The 22551-nt window shown below is 41.4% G+C and overlaps 1 protein-coding gene across 6 annotated transcripts in view; it reads left to right on the plus strand.

The window, feature by feature from the left end:
• The window catches only part of CCS (copper chaperone for superoxide dismutase), a 928930-nt gene that overhangs the window by 890076 nt on the left and 16303 nt on the right, over positions 1-22551 (plus strand). For 4 of the 6 annotated variants that reach the window (XM_069644778.1, XM_069644777.1, XM_069644781.1 and 1 more), the window contains one exon: positions 4222-4304. The exons of the other annotated variants lie outside the window; for them this stretch is intronic. In XM_069644778.1, coding sequence (XP_069500879.1) covers positions 4222-4304 — 83 coding nt within the window. The remainder of the gene's footprint in view (positions 1-4221; positions 4305-22551) is intronic. 6 annotated transcript variants of the gene reach the window in all.

Raw genomic sequence — 22551 nt, forward strand, 5'->3', positions numbered from 1 at the left:
ATGCAATATGCGAGAGTTCTTGGTTATATCTCATCCCTGTTCTCTCTCAGGTCTTAATAACAAAGAACCTGAGCAAAGAACAGTCATATCCACCTCGCATAGGGGAAAGGTATGTGAGAAACCTGAAGGTGTCTCACCCGCTATTCCCCGGGGATCTGTCATTCAGGTGGCCAGGACACGGCCATCGCTATTGGATCCAGTTCCTGGGTTTGGACCAGTGTGGGAGGATCACCTGGATGAGGGATCTTCAGGGAGTGGAAGTGGGACGCCGACGGGTGAGGCGCAGTACCCCCTTCCTAGTAACACCTTTTCCCCATCCTACCAGGGAGGATACCCAGTAATTCAACCTCTTCCCCTTTTTCTACACGAACACTACCTCACACTGCAAAAGACAACGCACCAACACCAGAGCCGTTTACTTGACATGTCCCGAAACAAGGGTCAGGCAATTGGCGATAACTACACACACCTGACGGCCCTTTCCCTTCCCCACAGGGCTAAAAGGCAGAGCACAAAAGCACACTTTGAGAAAGGCCGAATGCACAAGAAAGCAGCTATTCCAGGACAGCAGTTCAAACGGAGGTGAAAGACGGTGGAAACCGAAAGGACCACACAGAGGCCAAGGCCCTTGCCCATTCCAATCCAGAGCCGCGAGGCCTTCGATAAAAGAACAGTGAGACCAGGAATTGCAGCTGGCGATTGGTGTGACAGATCATCAGTACACGGGCCCTCCCGCGCTGATAGCCAGGGCGGGGAAAAGAGCTTGCCGCTGTGGTACCGTCCTTGACTCCAGCAGAAGAAATACCAATGAGTTCAGCACAGCTGGTGAGTCGGGGGAAACTGATAGTGGACTGAACTATGTCAAGCTCAAAGTTGCAATGGCAACAATTGCGTAAAAGAAAAGAAGATAATGGACAAAGGTCTTTTGTGAACAACCGAGGTATTAGGATTAGAGAGGTCCCGCGTCGCATGGGCGCTCTTTCGAAAAACTCTTAACGAATACCCCGCTCCCGAATAAGGAGGATATGTTAAAGTGGGGAAAACTACCAAAACCAAGAGGCCCTAGGAGAGGCCAGCGTGAGAAGCCAAAGTGGTCATACAAGGGTCAAACCAAACTATTGTACAGTCGAAAGTCTTTGACACGTTGTGAAAATTAAGTGTACTGTGTTACTGAGGGAAACGCCATGAAAATTGCGATAGCGTGAAACTTGCACTTGCCAAAGAAGCGCAGAGTGATCCAGCGAGACGTAACTGCCCGTCGAAAGTCTCTATGTGAATTTGCAAATGCTTTGGGAGGCAGGTGAAGGAAGGTCTGAGCCTGAACGAGGGGGGACCGAAGTAAAGTGGAGAAGGTAACCCAGAGGATTGTTCAAAAAGACATTAAGATTCCTGAATATTTCAAGATGATAATGCTGTGAATTGAAAAGCTAAGTGAACTGCATTGTGATGACAAACCCGACTGAGGGATGTCCACAGTGAGTTGTCAGTCTGAGCCCGATTGAGGGAGGCTGATGTTGTGAAGGGGATTGCAGCCCAGCTGAGGGGGATCCTCGGGTGAAGAGTAATCGCCTGACGTGAAGAATAATAGAAGGAACTTTAGTTTGTGTTTGTGATACATCCGGACCTCTGAAACAAGAGACTTTGCATAAAAGAGACTTGGGCACAGAAGGCCCTGATATTGTTAAAAAGGAACTGTGAACTCGGGCCGGAGAAGTCCAGAAGCGTGCTGTGCTCCAGAGTCCCGCCTTGTCCCGTGTTTCAAACGTGGGGAAGGGAGACCCCGGCCATATCATCCTGACTTTTCATTTGAGAGCACTTCTTTCTTTCTTTGTGACCATTAACCCGTACTATTTTGTAGCAAAGCAAGGGATTGGTATTAGGTTTTTCTAAGTATAGGCCCTTTTTATTTGGCTAGACTCCACTAGGACTGGATTATTATTTGATGGCCGTAGCTTGCTCCCATCTTAGATTAGGTTTAGATTAGGCATTTATCCCACCCATTTTTACAGTTTAATAAACACCCTTGAACTGTGATCACTTGTCTGTCTTGCTTTGATACCATGCCTTCCTTACATTAGTGGATAAGGAGCAGTCAAAATACACCCCCAGATTATGGATACATTCTTTAATTTTAATATCCACAGTTGGGAGAGAGATTTCATCTTAGGTTTCCATATTTTTTAAGCCCGAGGCATTGAAGGGAATAATTAAGCATTATGTCTTGGATGCTTTCAGAGTGAGCCAGTTGCAATCCATCCAGTTCTCAGTGATTTTGAAAACTACCTCTGAGTTTTGGAATAAAATAATTTATGAAATCAACCAGTCTGACGAATCTAGCGATATCATCACTGAGTCTCTGGAGGTAAAGCTACTCTTACATGGCCAGGAAAGGCAGAAGCTACCGGACTCTGACCCTGGGGGACCAGGGAAAGGCAGAAACTTCCTGACTCTGACCCTGGGGGAGGCTATCTGCGGGAGGACCACGTAGGGCAGGACAAACACCAGAGAGGCAGGAAAACACTAAATCAAAATAAATCTTCAGATGAAATTTGTAATGTCACCCATGTGCAGGGGCATCATCTGCGGGTCACGAGGGGTCGCAACTGCGACACCTGAGGTCTCCCTTGCTACCCCCTTAAAAAGAAAATATTATATATATATATATCAGTAAAAAAACTTTGTTAAAGGGAAGTTATGGTTAAGTTGCGCTACTAAAAACCTATCAGATTCAGTAAAAAAGAACGTTGTTAAAGGGACGTTATGGTTCCAGGTAAAACCGAAAAACCCCTGAAATTCGCCAGTTATGGTAAGCTAAGCAACCATAACTCGCGCCACCACCGTGCACTGCTAAGACTAACACCCAGGACATCAAAGATGACATCACAAATTCAAGAAATTCCAGACACATGTCCTAAACTGTTCCCTCCACAATGAATTACAATTATGTCTGGATGTTCCTCTATCTTCAAAGTTGCGCAGAGAGGGTAGCAAGTCCAACCACTTCATTCCATGCACTCCATGCCAGTGTACTTCCACATGTGCGAATCCAAGATCTATAGATACTCCACAGCTTTCTGCATGCACCTTCAACCAATGTATCCACGAGTCTCCCAAAATCCACACAATCTGTTTTTTGAAACACTCAGCCATAGCTATCTGTTCTTCTCTCAGCAAAAAGAATATCTGAGAAAACCTCTCCTAGCACAACACACTCACTAAACTTTACTGACCAATCCCTTGCTACATTCAATCTCATTTGCATGCCTCCCCACCCCAAATTCCCCGGATGTAATACACGGTGTCCTAGAACTACCGCCATGTCTGCGAACATATCGTAACATCGACAGCCCTTCTACCATTTCCACTTCAATCTCTATGCCGTTCCCTCATTGGATGTAGCTAAGAAATCATATGACAATCCACCAATCAAATCCAAGACCTCTACATATAACTACATCATCATAGATCAGCACTGCAAATGTACGGTGAATCTCTCGGAGTACAAGTCTCATACCATTGGCAAGCACGATCTACGAGAAATACTATACAAGTCTCCAAGATTTCTACTTGCAGCTTCGTCCATATCCATATGCATGAACACCAACTACAGGTATGCATATTTTCTATACAGTACATGAACACATTTTCTAACCAACTTTTACCTTGTATAATATGTAAAATGAATCTACGATCATTTTTTCATTGTCCTAAAATGAACAGTGACTTACAAACCTTTATACCGTTTAATTTCTTCATACACACACACGCACGCAAATAATGTTAAACTAAAATTTTTGAAATAAAATATATAGACTACATATAATCAAACAAAATTACATGCACACTCTATTATCAAATCTCAAACAATAATATTTGTACAAACACATAATTGGTTTTAATTTTTTAAATTTATATAATTACTTACATTTATATAGGACAAGCAGGCTATGACATTGACTCACTATTACGTGGAAAAGCAGGCTATGACATTTACTCACTATTATGTGGAAAAGCTTAGTTACAGGAATAGTGGTATACAGTGGTACATTATGAATTTCACAAGCCATAGTAAAGATATTTTCTTTCCTACAGTTAGTCATAAGATAGTTTTAATGGTTTTGAGGAAGGCGCTGAGCATTTCAATTTAAAAAATCTATGTCTAAATTAAAAACAGTGCTATATACAAACCAAATTAATAATTTCCTTCTTTTACAATTGCAGTGAAGACCATTCTCCTGAAAAGAAGCACCCGAATTTGAAGTACAAAGAACAACTAAGAAGCAAACTGCTCACTTTAGAAAAAAGTAAGTAGAATGTTACCATAATATTTGAATTATTACTCAAACACACTGTAAGGTTAAATCATGCTATTTCTGTGCCTAAAAATAGAGATTCTGCACCATTCTGACCAAAAATCCCCCCGTCTTAAACAGTGATTTACTGGCAGAATGGCCCACAAATTCCTATTTTTCGACACACAAATTACCCAACTCAGCCGCTAGAATTTAGATGTTGTAGAACAAACAACTGTTTTAATTGTATAGCTTTAGATATACTATTTATACTTCTCCACACCACTTGCTTACTTTTTTCTGTCATCTGAACCCCAGTTTAGTAACGCATTAATTCAAGAATACCCATCCCTAGTAGTTGTACTTCCCAATGCACAATCACACACCATTACATACATCTTTATCATCTTACTCAAACACTCATGCACACAACACACATGCATTGCAGAACACCCCAACCCATACCTTCTGTATTTTTTTTCAACAGACCCTAAAGAATGCCTACCAAAAAGCACCTGCATAGAAAGGAACGCAGAAGTAGAGCAAATGAAAAGAAAAGTCTCCAACATAAACATCCATCTATAGCAGAATTTGTAAAAAAGAGTTGAAACACAACAGCTAATAGTCATGTAGTGAAACAGAAGAAGTTTATAGTACAAAAACTTTGCCGCATCTATCAAAAAGTAAAACAACCCAAAAAACAATTAACAGAAAATCAATTATCACTACAAATAAAACTTCTTCTATAAATCTTGATATAGTACAAAGTAAGCATACCAAGAAAAGTATTTTAGCCAAAATGTTCCGTCACAAAGTCCTTCAAAATCGTATAAAAACAGGAGAGAAACCAGGTTCAACACTTCAAACCTATCGTAGGAAAGTAATCTTAGAAGCGTTGATAGACAGTGCAATTCTTCTCAAAAGAAAGTTATTTATTTTAGTGTTAAACAGAATGAAACCACTAACAAAACTAATAACTAGATTACAAAAAAGACTTCTCAATAAACAAAATGTCAACAGAAATAACTTCTTAAATATCTGTGGAGGTGAATGGAGTCACACTACAAGCACAGAACCATACTTTAATGAAGAAGCGTACAAACAAAAGCAAACCAATACAATTGCCATACATAGCAGTGGTCAAGGTTATGAAAAAGTTAATAATACCATAATGGAACATAATGGAACAAGAAGTACTCCTTGAAATATGCCTTGAAAACGTAGATTTACCCCTCCATTCAACTGAATCAGAACATCTAGTGTACAAATGGCCATGTACGTCAATGTGTAAGATTCCCAAAAAAATGTTCAAGTCTTTACGCCAATTCCTCAATCAATATGTGAAAAGCAAAGACAAAATCAAAATTAAACTACTGCAAAATATGGATGCTTGTCCAGTACGCAAGTACACAGGACTACAAGGACATTCATTGGCCTGCATTACAGGACCTACTGGCAAAACAACCTTCCATGATATCAAAAGGATACCAACACATCATGCAAGTATAAGAAATCTAGTTTATAAACTGTACTATGCTAAAAGTCCTGCTTTAGCACTAGCCAATTTAAATAACATTCTTCTACATGGTACAGCAAAAGACCTACTAGAAGAAATCGACTATATCCAGACAAAATATTTTGGAAGTGAAACCCACTTACAAGATGAAATAGTTGTAAACCAACTTCGTAACAATTCTGCACATGCCAACCTTTCACTACACACATACAAAAAATAAATACTAAAATTTGAAAGTACTTCAGCTGAAGTACCAAACCACGTGTGTGTATGTTGCAGCAGAACTTTTTATAAAAGTAACACAAAAACTGTAGACCTATCATACAAAATAGAAGACAATGAAGATTCTAAATGGTTTGAATTAGCTCTCTACCTTATAGCAGAAAACAAATACGAAATAACTGACCCCATAATACTTTGCAGTTACTGCAATACAAAACTTGACAACAACCAAACTCCTTCACGTGCTATCACAAATAACTTGGAATTATTTCCACTACCAAAACCCCTTCAACAACTTAATTTATATGAGAGCATCATAATTCAAACAGTGCACCCATTTCAAGCAATAATACGCCTTCAACCAAAAACTGCAAAATTACCTCCCTCTGAATTAGTGAAAGGTATTCCTGGAAAAGTAGTGTATTTACCATTAGATCTTAAAGAAAATGTGCACACTCTAGGAGTGCAACGTCCAATGCAAAAATCTTTAATTATCTTGGTAAATGGAGTACCTACAAAAGACAAAAAAAATTGGCAAAAACTGGTAGATTTACATAAAGTTAGAGAAGCCCTGCATTATCTTAGAGAATAATGAATATTACAAAGAAATTAATATTGAAGAAAACTTAAAAGATACAACTGAAATAATTCAAGAGACACAAGAAGCTGGTCAATTTGAGCTCCTAGATCCTGCTACAATATCAAACACTTTAGACCATTATACAATTCATCCATTGCACTCTAATGACACCATAGAAGATGCACTGGAAACGTACCAAATGCGTCAAACAAAAGGATCACCAATCAGCATATGGGAAAAAGGTATATAAGCATGTGCTTTTCCTCTACTCTTTCCTACTGACAAAGGAGGAAGATACGATGATAGACCTATTCAAATATCAGCATCAGAATATCGCTCATTACGAATGTATTCTGAAGATCCCAGATTTCGACAAAATGTAGAATACATATTCAACCTACTCTTTGAAAGTGAACTAGCAACTTTATGTTACGGAGTTGCACACATATTAAAATCAGGATCACACTTTCAAAATATGACAGCTACACAATTATTACAAAAAGTTCAACAAAAAGATGAGGTTTTACAAGCAAATCTTACAAATCTATTAGCAAATAAGTATGGGTCTAAAGAGTACTGGTTTCGACGTCATGGAGATGTACGTTGTATGATAAGAAACCTTGGCCTACCCACTTGGTTTGTTACATTAAGTTGTGCAGAATATGCATGGGAAGATTTACATGCTTTCCTACGCATATCAAACGAAAACAAAACAAACATAGATATACTAACACCTGGAGAACTTTGTTCTCAGGATCCTGTTAATGTTTCAAGATATTTTCACCATCGCTTCATTGCTATGCTACATTTTATTTGTAATAAAACTCTTCCTCTCCTTGGAGAAGTGCAACACTTCTTTTGGAGAAAAGAATACCAAGCCAGAGGAGCACCACATGTCCACATGCTTTTATGGATTAAAGATGCTCCTAAATTTGGTCAAGACAGTGATGCCACTGTTTTATAGTTTATTGAAACATATGTCACTTGTGAAATTCCATCAGAATCCACAAATGGTGATCTTCATGCAAAAATTGTACAATTCCAAAGACACAAATGTGGCAAATACTGTAGTCGCAAATACAAAAACAAAGGGAAATACTACACCAAATGCCGATTTGGTTTCGCTAGACCAGTTACAAATACAGGTCAAGTGAACAACCTCATGTCTTCAGTTAGACATAGTGTTAAAGGTAAGTCACCTAAAAATACATATTGCATAAAAAGAAAAGAAGAAGAAAAATATATCAATGATTACAATGCAATCATTTCCCACTTATGGAATGCAAACATAGATGTGCAGTACATTGCAGACAATTCTACTTCAGTTGCCCGATATGTCACAGCATACTTAACCAAATCAGAAAAGACAGAGCTCCAAGACCTCTGGAATGACCTGTCATCAGATAAAACAGTGTCTCAGAAATTATACAGCTTGGGCATAAAAATGCTGTCCCATAGAGAATGTGGATCCTATGAAGCAGCTGATCATTTAACTGGTGCTGCGTTGTATGGTAAATCTGAAAATATAGTATGGCTAAGTCTTGGTCCAGCTAAATCTAGAAAAAGAGTTCTAAAATCCTACAAAGATATAGAAACAATAGCCAAACATGAACCCAACAGCCAAGACATTTAAAAAAACAATTTATTGGACACATACTACCCAAACAGGAGTACCACTTTGGAAACCATGTGTCTATACCACATAGCCCAAAACTACACATACAAAAATAATATAAAATCTGATGAACAAAACCGTAAATACAAAGTGACAAACTGTGAAGGCAGCTTAGTAAAACTCACCAAACCAAATTTAATTAATCATATCAAATTGTCATGAAAGACTCCTCAACATAAAGAAGTATATTACATGTCCCTGCTACAACTCTTTAAACCATGGAGAAAAGAAGAAGAAATGCTAGATAACTATGACTCATATGAAGACGCTTTCAAAGCAAATGAAAGCAGTATAATTGATGTAAACTTTGCACAGTACAAAACAATGTTGCACAATGAACAGCAACACGAAGAACTACTCCAGGCCCAACTAGATAAGGACACTCCTGACAGTAGTCAACGTAGTCAACCTTCTGTCACAGGAAGCCAAGAACCACTGGGAGACCCACTAATAACAAATGAGGCAGAATTAGCTATGATAGAAGTAGAAAACACCATGTGTCAGTATGAAGATAAAGAAGACTTAACTATACTACAATCAAAGCTAAACAATGAGCAACGTAGCATTTTTCAAGAAGTAACAAAAGAAATTGCACATGGTGTACAACATGAAAACAAAGAATGCACCTGTCAAAATTACAAACCTATACTATTGTATGTCAGTGGTGAAGCTGGTTTTGGCAAACATTCCTAATTCTATTTCAATTACCACCAATTGTTGAGAACATTTATTTACACAGTACAGACCCATTGTGTTTGCAAATGTTAGTACTTCACAGAAATGCAGCAAACAATCCTGACAACACGTATAGTGTTTATGGAATAAGACAATAATTGGACTACTGTGCTGGAATGGTGAAATGAACTATAAACTCACAGAAAGATCCACAAGAATTTCTAATGTACTTACTATTAGTACTGGAAAACAAAAACATACCTATAAATGAAATCCTCCAGATTTCATACATGTGGAAACATACATGCACTCTCTGCAACAATGTGACACAAGAACAAATCCCCAATGAACGCTTTGTGTATATATTAATACCTAATTGTGAATCCGTTCCATTTCGGCAACTTGTACACAATGCAAACCATGGTAGATTATGTTCGACCTGCAATTCAGATAATCGCTACACGTTAGTAATACAAACACATAGTAAATATGTAATACTAATGCTTCTACGTTACAATGCAGATGGTACCAAAAACAACTGCAAGCTGACTGGATTCACACATGGTCAAATATCACTTGGTAGGAGAACCTTCACAACAATAGGTATAATCTACTACGCAGGAGCCACAACCAATTCAGGGCACTACACTGCATATATAAAAAAGAAATGTGGATGGTTTGAATGTAATGATAGTACCATTACTCTAAAGCAGAGATTACCAGCAAATCTTACAAACGCTTATTTAATGTTCTTAAAACCAAAATGTGATAACTAAACTGTACTTAAACCTTAAGTACACTTGTAGTAAAAAAATATAAACTGTCACAATATTCCAAAAGCTATCTAACTGCCCAAAGATGCTACAACAACTAATCAGATAAATTAATACCACTCAAATAGAGAATAAAACAAACAGTTAGAATACGCCAATTGGTATCTAACTGTCCCAAAATTTAGAAATATCCAAACAGATAAATCAATACCACGAAATTATATAAAAAAATAAACAGTTAGAATACGCCTAACGGTATCTAACTGCTCCAAAATTTTACAATATCCAAACAAATACCTAATATCTTACTGCTCCCAAAAACTAGAACAATCCAATGTATAAAGTATTAGCCAGAAACAACAAGTAAACACTGAAAACAAACAAACAAACTGTAGCATAACAGAAAAAGGTTTTTTTTAATCCACCATGGATTTATTTTCTCCCACAGACCCAATGATTTTAGCAACAAACACAGAAACTGAGCAAATTGCACAGTACTCTGGTTTGCCATCTACTAAATATGAGGGTAAAAAAAAAGAAGAAAATTTTGATTGTACAATGTAATAAGTCTTTACAAAATACTAATACTAACATGCTATTTTCTTTTATCACTTTTATACTAAACCAAATAGTAAGTATAACATGATAAATACAACCATCGCAGCATATCACACCCATACTGGTTTATAACATTGTTCCTTATAAATTTGTTTTTGACCCAAAGTTATAAGCCACTATGAGTGTGATATGCTGCAGTGCTTGTGGCCAGGGCATAGACTCTTGGGTGCATGGCATATGAGTGTGATATGCTGCGGTGGTTGTGGCCAGGGCATAGAGTCTTCGGTGCATGGCCAAATGGCCATGCACCCAACATTCTATACCCTGGCCACAACCACCGCAGCATATCATACCCATAGATTCAAGCATTGCAACCATTTTAATGTCCGCGGACACAAGGAAGTTCCTAGAACACATTCAACTTGCCAGAGGACGATACGGACAGCGTCCTCAGGACACCCCCATTTTCTTTATGTACAAACATTTCAGGACACCGCGAGTGTTCTTAGAACACTTTCAGCTTGCCAACGAACAATATAGACAACGTCTTCAGGACACCCCCTGCGAACATTCCAGGACCCCACGAGTGTTCTTAGAACACTTTCAACTTGACACCGAATCCATTCTGTTTATTTACGAACATTTCAGAACAGCCGTGTTGTCCGCAGACAAATCGAACACAACAAAAGCGTCTAGCACATAAAAAAATACAACATTGCACCTATCTCATACTCCCCCACTCTCCCCAAACACTCTTACACACCAACACACTCCACTAAATACAATTTTTAAACCAAGTTTCACCTCGCTGTCCGCGGTCGTCCGCGAATGCAAGATGTCGGGCGCCACCAAAAATCTGACGCGCTCCACGCCCCACGCCGTCCAATCAGCGAACACGTCAGATGACTGCGGACATCGCGCAAGTCGCTCGGCCAATCAGGGCACTGTCCGCGGAGCGAACCGGGAAGTCCGTCCGCGCAGCGAACAGAGATATCACACATTTTTTTGCCTTACATTTTGGTCATTTTAAAAATAACTACTGGACGGATTTACACCAAACCTCTCCAAACTTTGATAAAAAATTAAGAGTGGGCCATATACTTTTTTTACAAAGTTTGGTGAGGATTCATCAGAGGGAGCGAAGTTATAAGCCACCCAAAAAATGCTCTTCCTATGGAAACACCAACTTAACCATAACTACATGGCTACCGCGTCCATGTAATATTGTAATATATATATATCCAAATGACTGTTTCTTCTGCAGTCCGTTGAAAAGCACTCCCCCAGTCAATTAATGTTGCTTCAGGAAACCAGTATCAAAAAGTAGTCTTTATTAAATAAAAGCGTACAACATATGGCTCATGAAATCCACTAGCATTGTGGTTCTCCCAAAACATACGGCCCTCGCATAGCAGAGCTTACGCGTTTCGCGGTTTCCTCACCGCTTGATCACAACAGGTGATCCATGTTTCCAAACATTTAAAATACCTCATGTGGCATGGTTTTAGGCATAGAAAGAGGACTCATTCTTGTGTGTGGTTAGCTGTCGGCCATCTCAAAATGGGCAAAACCAAACATGAAAGAGGATTACTTGCAATTGCATCTATTTGACCAAATGTCCACCATCTTTCACTGTGAAACCTCTGTTTTAAAATATAGTAGTAATCTTTAATTATTGTCGTAAACCCATTACAAAATTACTTGGTGCTTACGCATTTCGCGGATAAGGTACTATGTTGTGCAGGCATAAGTGAGCAACAATGTTACTTTCGATGTTGCTTCATAATTATATCTATTGGCGATATCGTATGTATCCTTTTGTGTCTTTGTCATTACCATGCCTATAACTTAATTTGCAAAATAAAGTGCATAGTGCAATTCCAATAAAGTGCATAATGCCTTAAAAGTGCAACATACTCATCTACTTCCAGACATTCCTATGTTCATACATTAAAGTGCATAGTGATCCAGATATTCCTATGTCCATACATTAAAGTGCCTAGTGCTAGCAGCCATAAGGGACACAATCATATACTGGTTGGTAGACACTGGGTTATAGCTACCGAATATATGCACCATTTACGGCAAAATATTGAATATTACTCTAATATACATGATAACAGCCTGCAACAATGGTTTTAAAACAGAGGATCTACAATTAAAAGTCTTGGTGGCCATATTTGATTTGCTTGTTAAAATACATGAGAAAAAAGGATTAGTTTGTATCCACACTTCCTCGTCACTGCCTACTCTCACCATACACATGTAAAATTCACCAAAAATAGTTAAAAATCACCATAAGTGTACCACTACAAAAAATGAACCCCCCCAAATATATATATAATATAATTTCTTTTTAATGTTAGCTCTTGGGCTCTGGTCGGCGCCATGTGGCTTTTTGTTTCTGGACTGGCTGGCTTTCTTGTTCAGGCCTCTTAAAACAGAACATGGGGTTTCACAAGTGTAACACTTTCAGCAGTGAGCCTAAATAGGAAAGAATAGGAATAACACATTTGTCTTTCTGGAATTCTATACAATAATTGCTAGACTCAGTAAGTTTGTTTCGGGCACACATCAGGGGTGAGTCACTGATTTAGTCTGTTCTTAAACACCTCAACTCAGCCTTTCATGTTTCTGATGTCGATAAATGAGTATCAACACAGGTTGGTTGATATTGTATGTTTATTTGTTCTATATAAAGCGCTCACACGTAAGTGCTATATAATAACACATAATTATCATTTGGCCTTGGACATCTGCTTGCATGCACAGTAATTTGTTGATATGGACCTATACAGACTGATATTACCGATCCATTCTTGTATGAAATGTATATCCCATTATAGTCATATCGTAACCATATTTTTCATAGTGTACTTGGGAACAGTGCTATGTGATGCCACTTCCTGTTTTGTCAAGGGGTGAAGGGTTGTGTTCCATCACTTCCCGTGATGTCACTTCAGGCTGGTGTCAAATGACATTGCTTCCTGTGATGTCATAAGCGGTCAAGGGTCATGTGATGTCACTTACACTAACCCTGGCATTTTGGTCAAATGTCATCCCTGCCCATGTGCCTTTGCAACATGCCTGTATGGCTTATTGTGACGTAGATGAAGAATTCCCACGTTTTCTTGACCAACAACCTTATTTACCTCCCCCTCTCCTCCTTTTTTAAAGTACTGAAACGAGGAAGAGGGATGGAACAATGAGGATGACAATGCTGTGTTCTAGTTTTTGTAAAGTGTTAACTAATGGCGGGAAGGTTAAAACACACACAGCTGAACAGAATGAGTGAGAGGCGACGACTGCAGCAGAATGCAGCTTGTGCGGATGCTGGTTGGAACGTCAGAGGCGAGCACACTGCAAGGTAGCACGAAGGCTGACAAGAATGGCCTGCAGAGAGGGCGGGCTAAAAGAAGTTCACTGCTTTATTGCTGTGGGTGGGTGGAGCACCAGAAGCAAAGGAAGATGAAGCGGGAGATAAATGGCTTACAGGATGCACCTCTAGTCAGTGAACCGAAGGAGAAGCTGACGAAAGGAACACGAGAGCTGCCTGGTAAGCCCCGAAAGAGCGAGTGGGTTACCAGAAAGCTTGAGAGCGAGTGTTGCGTATCATTAACAGTGCGAGAAAGCCCAATTAAAGTAATTGGAGGAACTGATACAAATACGAACAGTGTTGAGAAAGGGTCAGTGACCCATTAATATGAACAGTGTTGAGAAAGGGTCGGTGACACAATGCTTGCAAAGTGAGATTGACACAAATACGAACAGTGTTGAGAAAGGGTCAGTGACTCATTAATACAAACAGTGTTGAGAAAGGGTCGGTGACCCGATACTTGCAAAATGTGATTGATTGATACGAATAGGAACAGTGTGAAGAAAGCGTTGGTGACCCAATGCATGGAAAAGGACATTGTGTCAGAAATCGGGCTGGCACTCACCTGTGCCTTCACTTTGGAGGTCTTCTTGTTGAGGGATTTCCTATCCTTCTTCTGTGAGCATGTGTCGTGAAGATAGGGGTGAGACTCTCCTGACACCATGCTGCCTGAATAGCCTGGGCCCTGGCAGGGTGACCCCCGGAGGATAAAGCCAAATGTGTGTTACGGGAGAAAAAACCCTGTTCCTGAAGGGTAATGGAAAAAACCTGTGCCAAAGTCTCTGATTTGATGTGGTTGTGGAGGAGAGAAAAACCACGCATGGGAGTCCAAGATGAACTGGATGGAACCACATCAAGTAAGGAGAGCCAATACAATGGAAACAGAGAGATGGGAAAAATGTCCCGGTAGAATACTTTTGCCATTTCTACTGCAGTGGACAATTTAGGCAATGGAGTGAAATGGGCCATCCAAGAAAAGGCATCATTGGTCACCCTGACGGTGGTATAACCGTTTGAAGGGGGAAGTTGAACAATGAAGTCGGTTGCTATGATTTGCCATGGTCTGGAGGGTAATGGGGGTAGATGCTGTAGCCCAGCTGGGTTTGTCTTTGACAGCCTTGTTTTGAGCACAAACCAAGAAAGAAAGAAGATGTTCCTTTACAGAGTCTGACCTTTTTGGCCACCAGAAGTATCTCTGCAAATTCCGGAGTGTTGCAGTTATCCCACAATGTCCTGCGGATGAATGATCATGACAGAGATTCAGAGCGGTTGTTCGTGCCTACGTAGAAGGCAAGAACAGCAAGCCATTATTGAAAAGATAGCCGCTCTTTTTGTAAAGGTCCCAGGGGTTAGATCGCGAGAGAGTTTGCCATTCATGGAAGCCTGCAGTTTCTCGCAGTACTTGATCCAGGAAACATTCAGTATGGCATATGAAAACCTTGCTTTGTAAGATTGTTGGAAAGGTTCCAGGAGTCGTATTCATGTAATCTGGACATCTATATAAGGCATCAGCCAGTGTGTTTTGTGACCCAGGCATATATGTCATAGTGAAATGAAACCGAGAAAGAAAATATGCCCAGCGGGCCCTGTCGGCTGTTTCGACATTCCAAGGACTTCAAAACCTGCATATTCCTGTGATCAGTCCTGACCTGGACTGGATGTCGCGTTCCGAGCAATAAATTAGGTCAATCGAGAAAGGCTTGTGTCACCAACAGTAACTCTTTCTCAAAAACGCAGTAGTTCCTTTCACAGTCGGACAGAGTGCGAGAGAGATACGTCACTGGATGTTCTTCTCCGTCATCTTGCGCTTGCTTCAACACTGCTCCTATGGCTGCGTCCGATGCATCAGTCTCAACGATGAAGGGCTTGATGGTATCGGGTTGGCAAAGAACAGGGGCTTTGGTAAACATCCTTTTTAGTCGAGTAAAGGCTTGTTCCTGATCACTTGACCATAGAAAAGGAATCCCTTTTTTCAAAAGGTGGTTAAGGCCAGAACAATGTTGGAATAATGTGGGATAATCTTTCGATAGAAGTTTGCTAGCCCGAGGAAGGATTGAACCTGCTTAACGGAGGAAGGTGGAGCCAAGGTGGTTATGGCGGAGACCTTTCTAGCGTCCATGGCTATGCCTGACTCGCTTATCACAAAGCCCCCGTACTGTATTGAGGTACAATGGAACTGGCATTTGTCAGGTTTAGCCAACAGGTGGTTATCTCGTAGCTCTAGATAGTATTTTCTGACATGTTCCTGGTGATCTTCGGCTCGCTGTGAGAAGACACGTATGTCATCCAGGTAGATGATGACACAATGGAACAAGATATCAGAAAGGATACGCTCCATGTATCACTGGAATATGGCTGTGTGTTCATGAGTCCAAAGGGCATTACAAGGTATTCATAATGACCGAATGGTGTCCGAAAGGCCGTCTTCCACTCATCGCCCGTCTTATCCTTAGAAGATGGTATGCTCCACAGCGGTCTAACTTGGGGAAGAGAACCGCAACCCTAAGTGCTTCCAAAATATCTGGAATCAATGGTAAATATACAGTGCTTGTAGAGAATCCGGTCTGGCAATCCTGGCCAGCTCGTCTTTGATGTCTTCATTAAGACTGCATTGAAATATTGTAAAACAGGCATTTTCAGACCAATCGGCTTCTTTGGCCAGTTGCTTGAATCTTGAGACATATGTTAGCATGTCCTGAGTTCCATGGTTAAAGTCCAGTAGCCTTTCTTGAGCAGTGAACACCACATCAGGTCTAGCGATTATTGTCTTGAAGGCCTCCAAAAAGGCGGCATAATCATCCAGTCGTTTTTCCCCTGGTGAGACTAAAGATGTCGCCCAAGAAAGGGCATTGCCAGTCAAAGGGAGATTTTAAATCCAACCTTCGCTGATGAGTACATGATTGGTTTAAAGTTGAAATGTACTAGGCATGAGTCCAGAGAAGGACGCAGTTTCTTTGGTGACCCATCATATTTTTCAAGAATAGTCCCCAGAGATGTATTCTCCTGAGCCATGACATCTCGAGTTAACACGAGCTGGCGAAGTGTGGCGTTTTCTGCCTTTAGAGAATGCATCTCTGTGTTGAACTGTTGCATGCCTCTGAGCAATTCTTGCAGCTGATCCATATCCTTGGTTAGGGTGATCGATCAGTGTCTCGAACTGTCAGAAATCGGGCTGGCACTCACCTGTGCCTTAACTTTGGAGGTCTTCTTGTCGAGGGATTTCTTCTTCTGTGAGCGTGTGTAATGAAGATAGGGGCGAGACTCCCCTGACGCCACACTGCCTAAATAGCGTGAGCCCAGGTAGGGTGACCCCGGAGGATAAAGCCAAATGTGTGTCACAGGAGAAAAAAACATGTCCCCCGAATGGTAAGGGAAAAAACCTGTACCAAATTCTCTGATTTGATGTAGTTTTAAAGGAGAGGAAAACCCCACATGGGAGTCCAAGATGAACTGGCGGGAACGGCATCAAGGTAGGGGAGCCAATACAATGGAAACAGGGAGACAGGGAGATGGGAAGCACCAGGTTTGTGGAGCAAGGGAGCCAAGGAAGGGAAAAGGACAGGAGAGCCAGGGGGTAAACTAGCAAGGAATGAACCAGGAAACGAAGGACAGAAGGGAATTATTCCAGTTGTGCTGAACAGGGATGAGAACCATTACCTGCGTTGAGACGTGCCAAGCTGAGCACTGCAGCCGCTGATATGTAAAGAACTGGCACTGTTGCTGAAGGCGATCTGAACGCTAGACTGCTGCAAGAGTAATTGCATGTGGTCGCGGACACCATCTTGGGGGGAAAAAATGTCACCCACAAAACGAGGGACGTGTCGCCATGCCGACCACAAGGACCAGAGTTGGCGGTTTGGGACACAATGACACAAATGCGACCAGTGTTAACAAAGGGTGGGTGACCCAATATTTAAAAAGAGGAGTTGATAAGAAAGTGGGCAGTTTAGGGTTTTTGGACACAGGACGGAGGACTCTCTTTGGTTTAACATCCTGACGCAGACGTTCATTAGTTTTGTTTAGGCAGGGGAACACCTCATAGAGATAAGGACAGGTAAGTCTTCCCCAACCCCTCTTATTATTTTGACAATAAAGGTCCTATTTCATACTGAAACTTTTTACTGTGTCTGACTCTTACTCTTGATCCCTTACACCAGTAATGCAAGGGTTTAAGATAAAGGTTAAATTGCAGAGGAAATAGACATTCTCTGTATGGCACTCCACACTCAATGTTCACTCCTTTTGGTTTTGTGAGCCCCAATTTGTACTCATGCAACTCTATATTTTAGGAATGGTGCTCATGTCAGAGCTCCTTCGTGTCGCTTTTCTGCTAGTACCACTGATCTGAACTACACATGAAGCTTTGTCTGTGTGGGAGGAAGCAGGGGGCCGGGGGTTAGGTTTCTTATTTTTGTTGGGAATATGTTTACTCTCCATTTTGTTTTCTTGAGATTATTTGACTATTTTAGGGATTAAAAGCAACTGATCTGTAGGGCTGTCCATTGCTCTCATGAGATTTACCCACTGCACTGCAGACCAATAATCTCTGCTGCTCGATCTTTTGTTCTCAGCTAAAGGCCTGTGATATTGGGACATCGCAGAACATAAGCAATGTGCCTATTCTGTGTGTCCGCATGCTAAAAGTAAAATGTGTATTTTTACCTCTTTATGCTTTAGATCACACAGCTAGCATGGTATGAAAACAGAAAAATTGTTTGTGGGAGTTTTAACACCTTGTTTTCAACACAATCAAGTGACTAGGAGAATGTTTGCAAAGCTTTTATTTGCATACATAATCAAATACCCATGTGCAAGTATTGATGAACAGCTATTATCACTCAAATCACGTGGAAAACTATTTATTTTAAAAAAAGGATTTTGAACAGTGCATAAATGCTTCCCATTTTCATTATTTTTTAAACACTACAAAACGCTGTAACGGTTTGAATCAATAAGAATCCATTTGCTTTACAGATATCGGTTTATAAGTATAAAATGTTATTTCCACCATCTCTCAGCTTGGTATCATCTACTGTAGAGAGTTCTTAAAGGAATAGTGCGCTCAAAATTTTTTATTGTGCCGATCGTTCGGGCAAGTCGTTATAAGCATACGTTGATCGAGTGTTAAATATTTCCTATGCATCTAACCTTAGTTTTCCGCACTTTTACAAATGCGAAATCAAGGTGTCGGGCGCTGCCATTTTGTGATAATCTTATCCGTTGATTGATCGGATTAAGTTTGAGCGCCCCTGCGGCACTAAATCATATCACCCGCCCGTGAAGCTGACATCACTATTCCTAGCGATATTCTCCACCTACCTTCATGACGTTAGTGGGCAGCGTAGCCAAACGCGCCCAGTCATCACATACGTGTTAACGTCAGTTGACGCAGAACCCGTAAATTCAACAATCGCATCCTCTCACAGCACAGCGCGTCCCAAAATCAGATATAGACAACACTATTTTTAAAGGAAACATCAATACTCTGCAACTTATAATGTTCTTTAATTTCACAAACAATGCTCTGAGAACATCCACAGATTTCCATTTAACATCAATATTTTGATACAGCATCAAAACCTTATCATGAGGCACACAGTGTTCCTTTCGGGAGAAGATGCGCATTCAACGCACCTTGATTCGCAAGGCTTTGGCGTCAGCTTCTTGCTAGACCACCATAAATGATGACCGGTTGCTCTGTAACGCTCACCTGATTCCCGTAGAGGCGCCGGTCTTGACTGGGCGTATACCGTATCTTCAAAGGTGATGTGTAACACACGGCTGGCTCTTTGGGCTGGACCTCTGTGCACTATATGTCTGACTCGAAGGGTAAGATGTCTGCAGATAGAAAATATGGGATTAATGAACTGGGTTATTGAATGTCTCTCTCTTCTTCCCTTTCTCTTCTCCTGTAGAACCCCAAAGGTTAACGCTCTCACCTTAGGTAAGTGAACGCCGTGCTCTCCATCTGCCTCGGGGCAGGGTGCTGTAACCAGTTTCTTCACTGGATAAGAGGAGCAGGCCTCTTGACTTCAGAGTACTGCTGTCCGTCGTTTACTGCACGAACTGTAAGTTTCGAGTAATTCTAATGTCTTTAAAAGTCTTTAGTAATGATGTCTCTTGTTTTGCAGGGTTCCGGCGATGACGGATGACGGGCTGAAGTGAGTTGAAGATGGAGCCCGTGTGATGAATAGAAGCGCCTGGAAGCACGTAAGTAAGTGCTTGTTGCCTGCTTCACGATGCGCTCTAACTGTCTTTTTATTTTGCAGGTACAAGTTCGGAGCGGCTGCAGGGTGCCGGAATACCCACTGGGTTAGATGTGGAAAGGAGTAATGGCACGTGAGTATTAAAGTTCCCCAATGTCTTTAAACGCACCTTGTTTTGTCTTTCAGATGCGGGATGCAGCGCCGAAGGCCTCCGGAGCGTGCGAAGAGTTGGTAAGCTTTTGTCTTTCAGATGCCGGAATGCAGTGCGAAGACCTCCGGAGCGCACGAAGAGTAGGTAAGCCTTTGTCTTTCAGATGCCGGAATGCAGCGCGAGGTGTTGGTGACAGCCGATGGACCAGGTAAGTGAAGCGCTGTCACTGAAGACCGTAATGCTAACCTGTTCTTTCTTGTCTTTATAGGTGTTGCTGAAGACTGGATTCAGGATGGTAAGCCTTTTTCCTTAGGCCCAGGATCAGATGCAGAAGACACAATGAGCGTTCTGCTGCAGAGGATGCAGAATAACGCAAAGCAAGATTCATCCATTGGGTGTGGTTTAAATAGCCTCCTGTAGTGCTTAGGTGTCTCCTTCCACAGCCACGCCTAGGTAAGAAAAGAGTTCCTGCTTTCCAGAAGAGTTCCAGTGTTCTGAACCTAGGGAGTGGCTCCTGCCCCACCCAACAGGAAAAGTAGTTCCAAACAGAAGAGGATCAGAGGCTCAACTGGCAGGCAAGTAAGCAGCATGGTCTGCTGCAGGTAAGTCCACCCAAGCATTATGAGCCCGGCGCTTCCAGCGCTGGGACTGGGCATATTTATGAGCCTGGTGCCACTGGCGCCAGAACTGGGTCCAAAAGGTCCCAATTGGGACTGGTTGGCACTCGGAACCTGGGTTATGGATCTGCTTCCAAGGGAGTTGGGAAAACCCTGACCTTTTGGAAGCAGAGATCATGACAGCTCCTTGTAGCTGGTACCGCCAAAGGGCATATCGGTCCCGGGCGATCAGCGTGATGGCCATCCATTTAGGTGTATGTACCACTGCTGGTTGAAGAAACGGTCACTCTGCATCTGGAAACGATGACATTCGCAGAAAGGAAGGATGTAGCTGTGTAGAAAACAGAATAAAAATATATTTCAGTAGCCGTTCTTTATTCAAATGTATCCATTTACCCTTTAATTCTGCTCCGGGTGAAACCTAATAACCAACACATACCACAAACAATGGAAAAATACAGAAAACATCAGGGAAAGTTGGAGTCTAGGATGTGCTTGAGAGGTTAGCGCTGTGGAGTATGTTTAGCCCCCAATGGGATGCGGAGGCTGATGGAAAAATGTGAACACATAGACGACATTATAATGGAATATTAGCAACTAACTTGGGGTTGGTGGAACCTGGGGCAACCCAGACGTAGACTCCATGCTCACTGTGCTCAGAGAGGCACAGCTCCACCTCACTGGTGAGGCACAACAAGGCTGAAACACATATATGGGGTTGCTGTAGGTACTCTAGTTGAGAAGGGAATTGCCATAGCATTTTGGTGCTGGACTGCCTATGTGCCCGGGATAAAGACAAATATGCAAATGGATATTTCCTATCTGTGAAAGGTACATTGAGCTAACACATAACAGTTTATCATGCCATGTTCCTTCTAGAGAGAGGCGCCTGCTACCCAATAATACAACGTTGATGGCGCACACTGATCTGCCATGGGACAAAGTGTTTTAGGTATCACTAGTCTGCATACAGGTTCTGTTTGCGTGTCGTCACAATATGCCCTAAACAATCAACCCATAACAATGTAAGCAAGCAATACCGGTCAGAAAATGAAACCTTTACTCGTTCGTCTACAAACTTGGCTTTAGTCAAACTTACATGATATTTGGTATTTCCATTCTCTCGGTGTAACACAGAGTGTCTGCTCAGAACAACGGTTTTCATAGAATGAAAATAAATGTTCCAATGTCAAGTTTTAAAATAGTGAACCTTATCATTTTTTTCGGGTATTCCACAACTTCCGTCCTTCAATCCATAGCGAATACTCCCTTTCTTCCAAGGTCGAACAACAATTGAATCTACTAAAGAGCATGTATGTTTAGTTTTTCTGAAGGAAAGCCACAAATCAAAAACATACTGTACAAGATGCATAGGTGTGAACTACACGCAAACAACATCAAACGAAGCAACCTTCACTCCATGGGAGCGATTAGCCCACCGGCCGACCAAGGTGGCATTTGAATTATGTTCGAAAAATAAACTAATTGTTTGCTGGCGTCCACCAATGCCGTGCTATTGGAAATACTTTTTAGCCATCAATAGTTTTGGAAAACAGTTACAGTTAGGGTAACTAAAACAGATAACAAGGAAACTATTTCAAATATGCCCAATGACATCTTTCTACTATGCCCGAAAATCCATCTCTTTGTACAAATGCAACTCTCCCATCCCCAGCGCCTAGCTCAGCCAGTCCACCCCATGTCCTCGCCATGTCTGCGCTCGCCCTGTTCTCGCAGAGGAATGTGCTCTGCTTATAATGTGAGACACTGACGAGTCATAAATTCAAGTGCCCATTCATCTCCACTGAACTTCCTGTGCACTAACAACCTACACCCTGCCAGCCCTGAGCCCACCAGCTCAGACCCCACAGTTCCTTTCATGCTGATATCCATCTGACCCTGCCGTGCCC

Source organism: Ambystoma mexicanum, chromosome 2p (assembly GCF_040938575.1).
Source record: "Ambystoma mexicanum isolate Mex_15411 chromosome 2p, UKY_AmexF1_1, whole genome shotgun sequence".
Lineage (NCBI taxonomy): Eukaryota > Metazoa > Chordata > Amphibia > Caudata > Ambystomatidae > Ambystoma > Ambystoma mexicanum.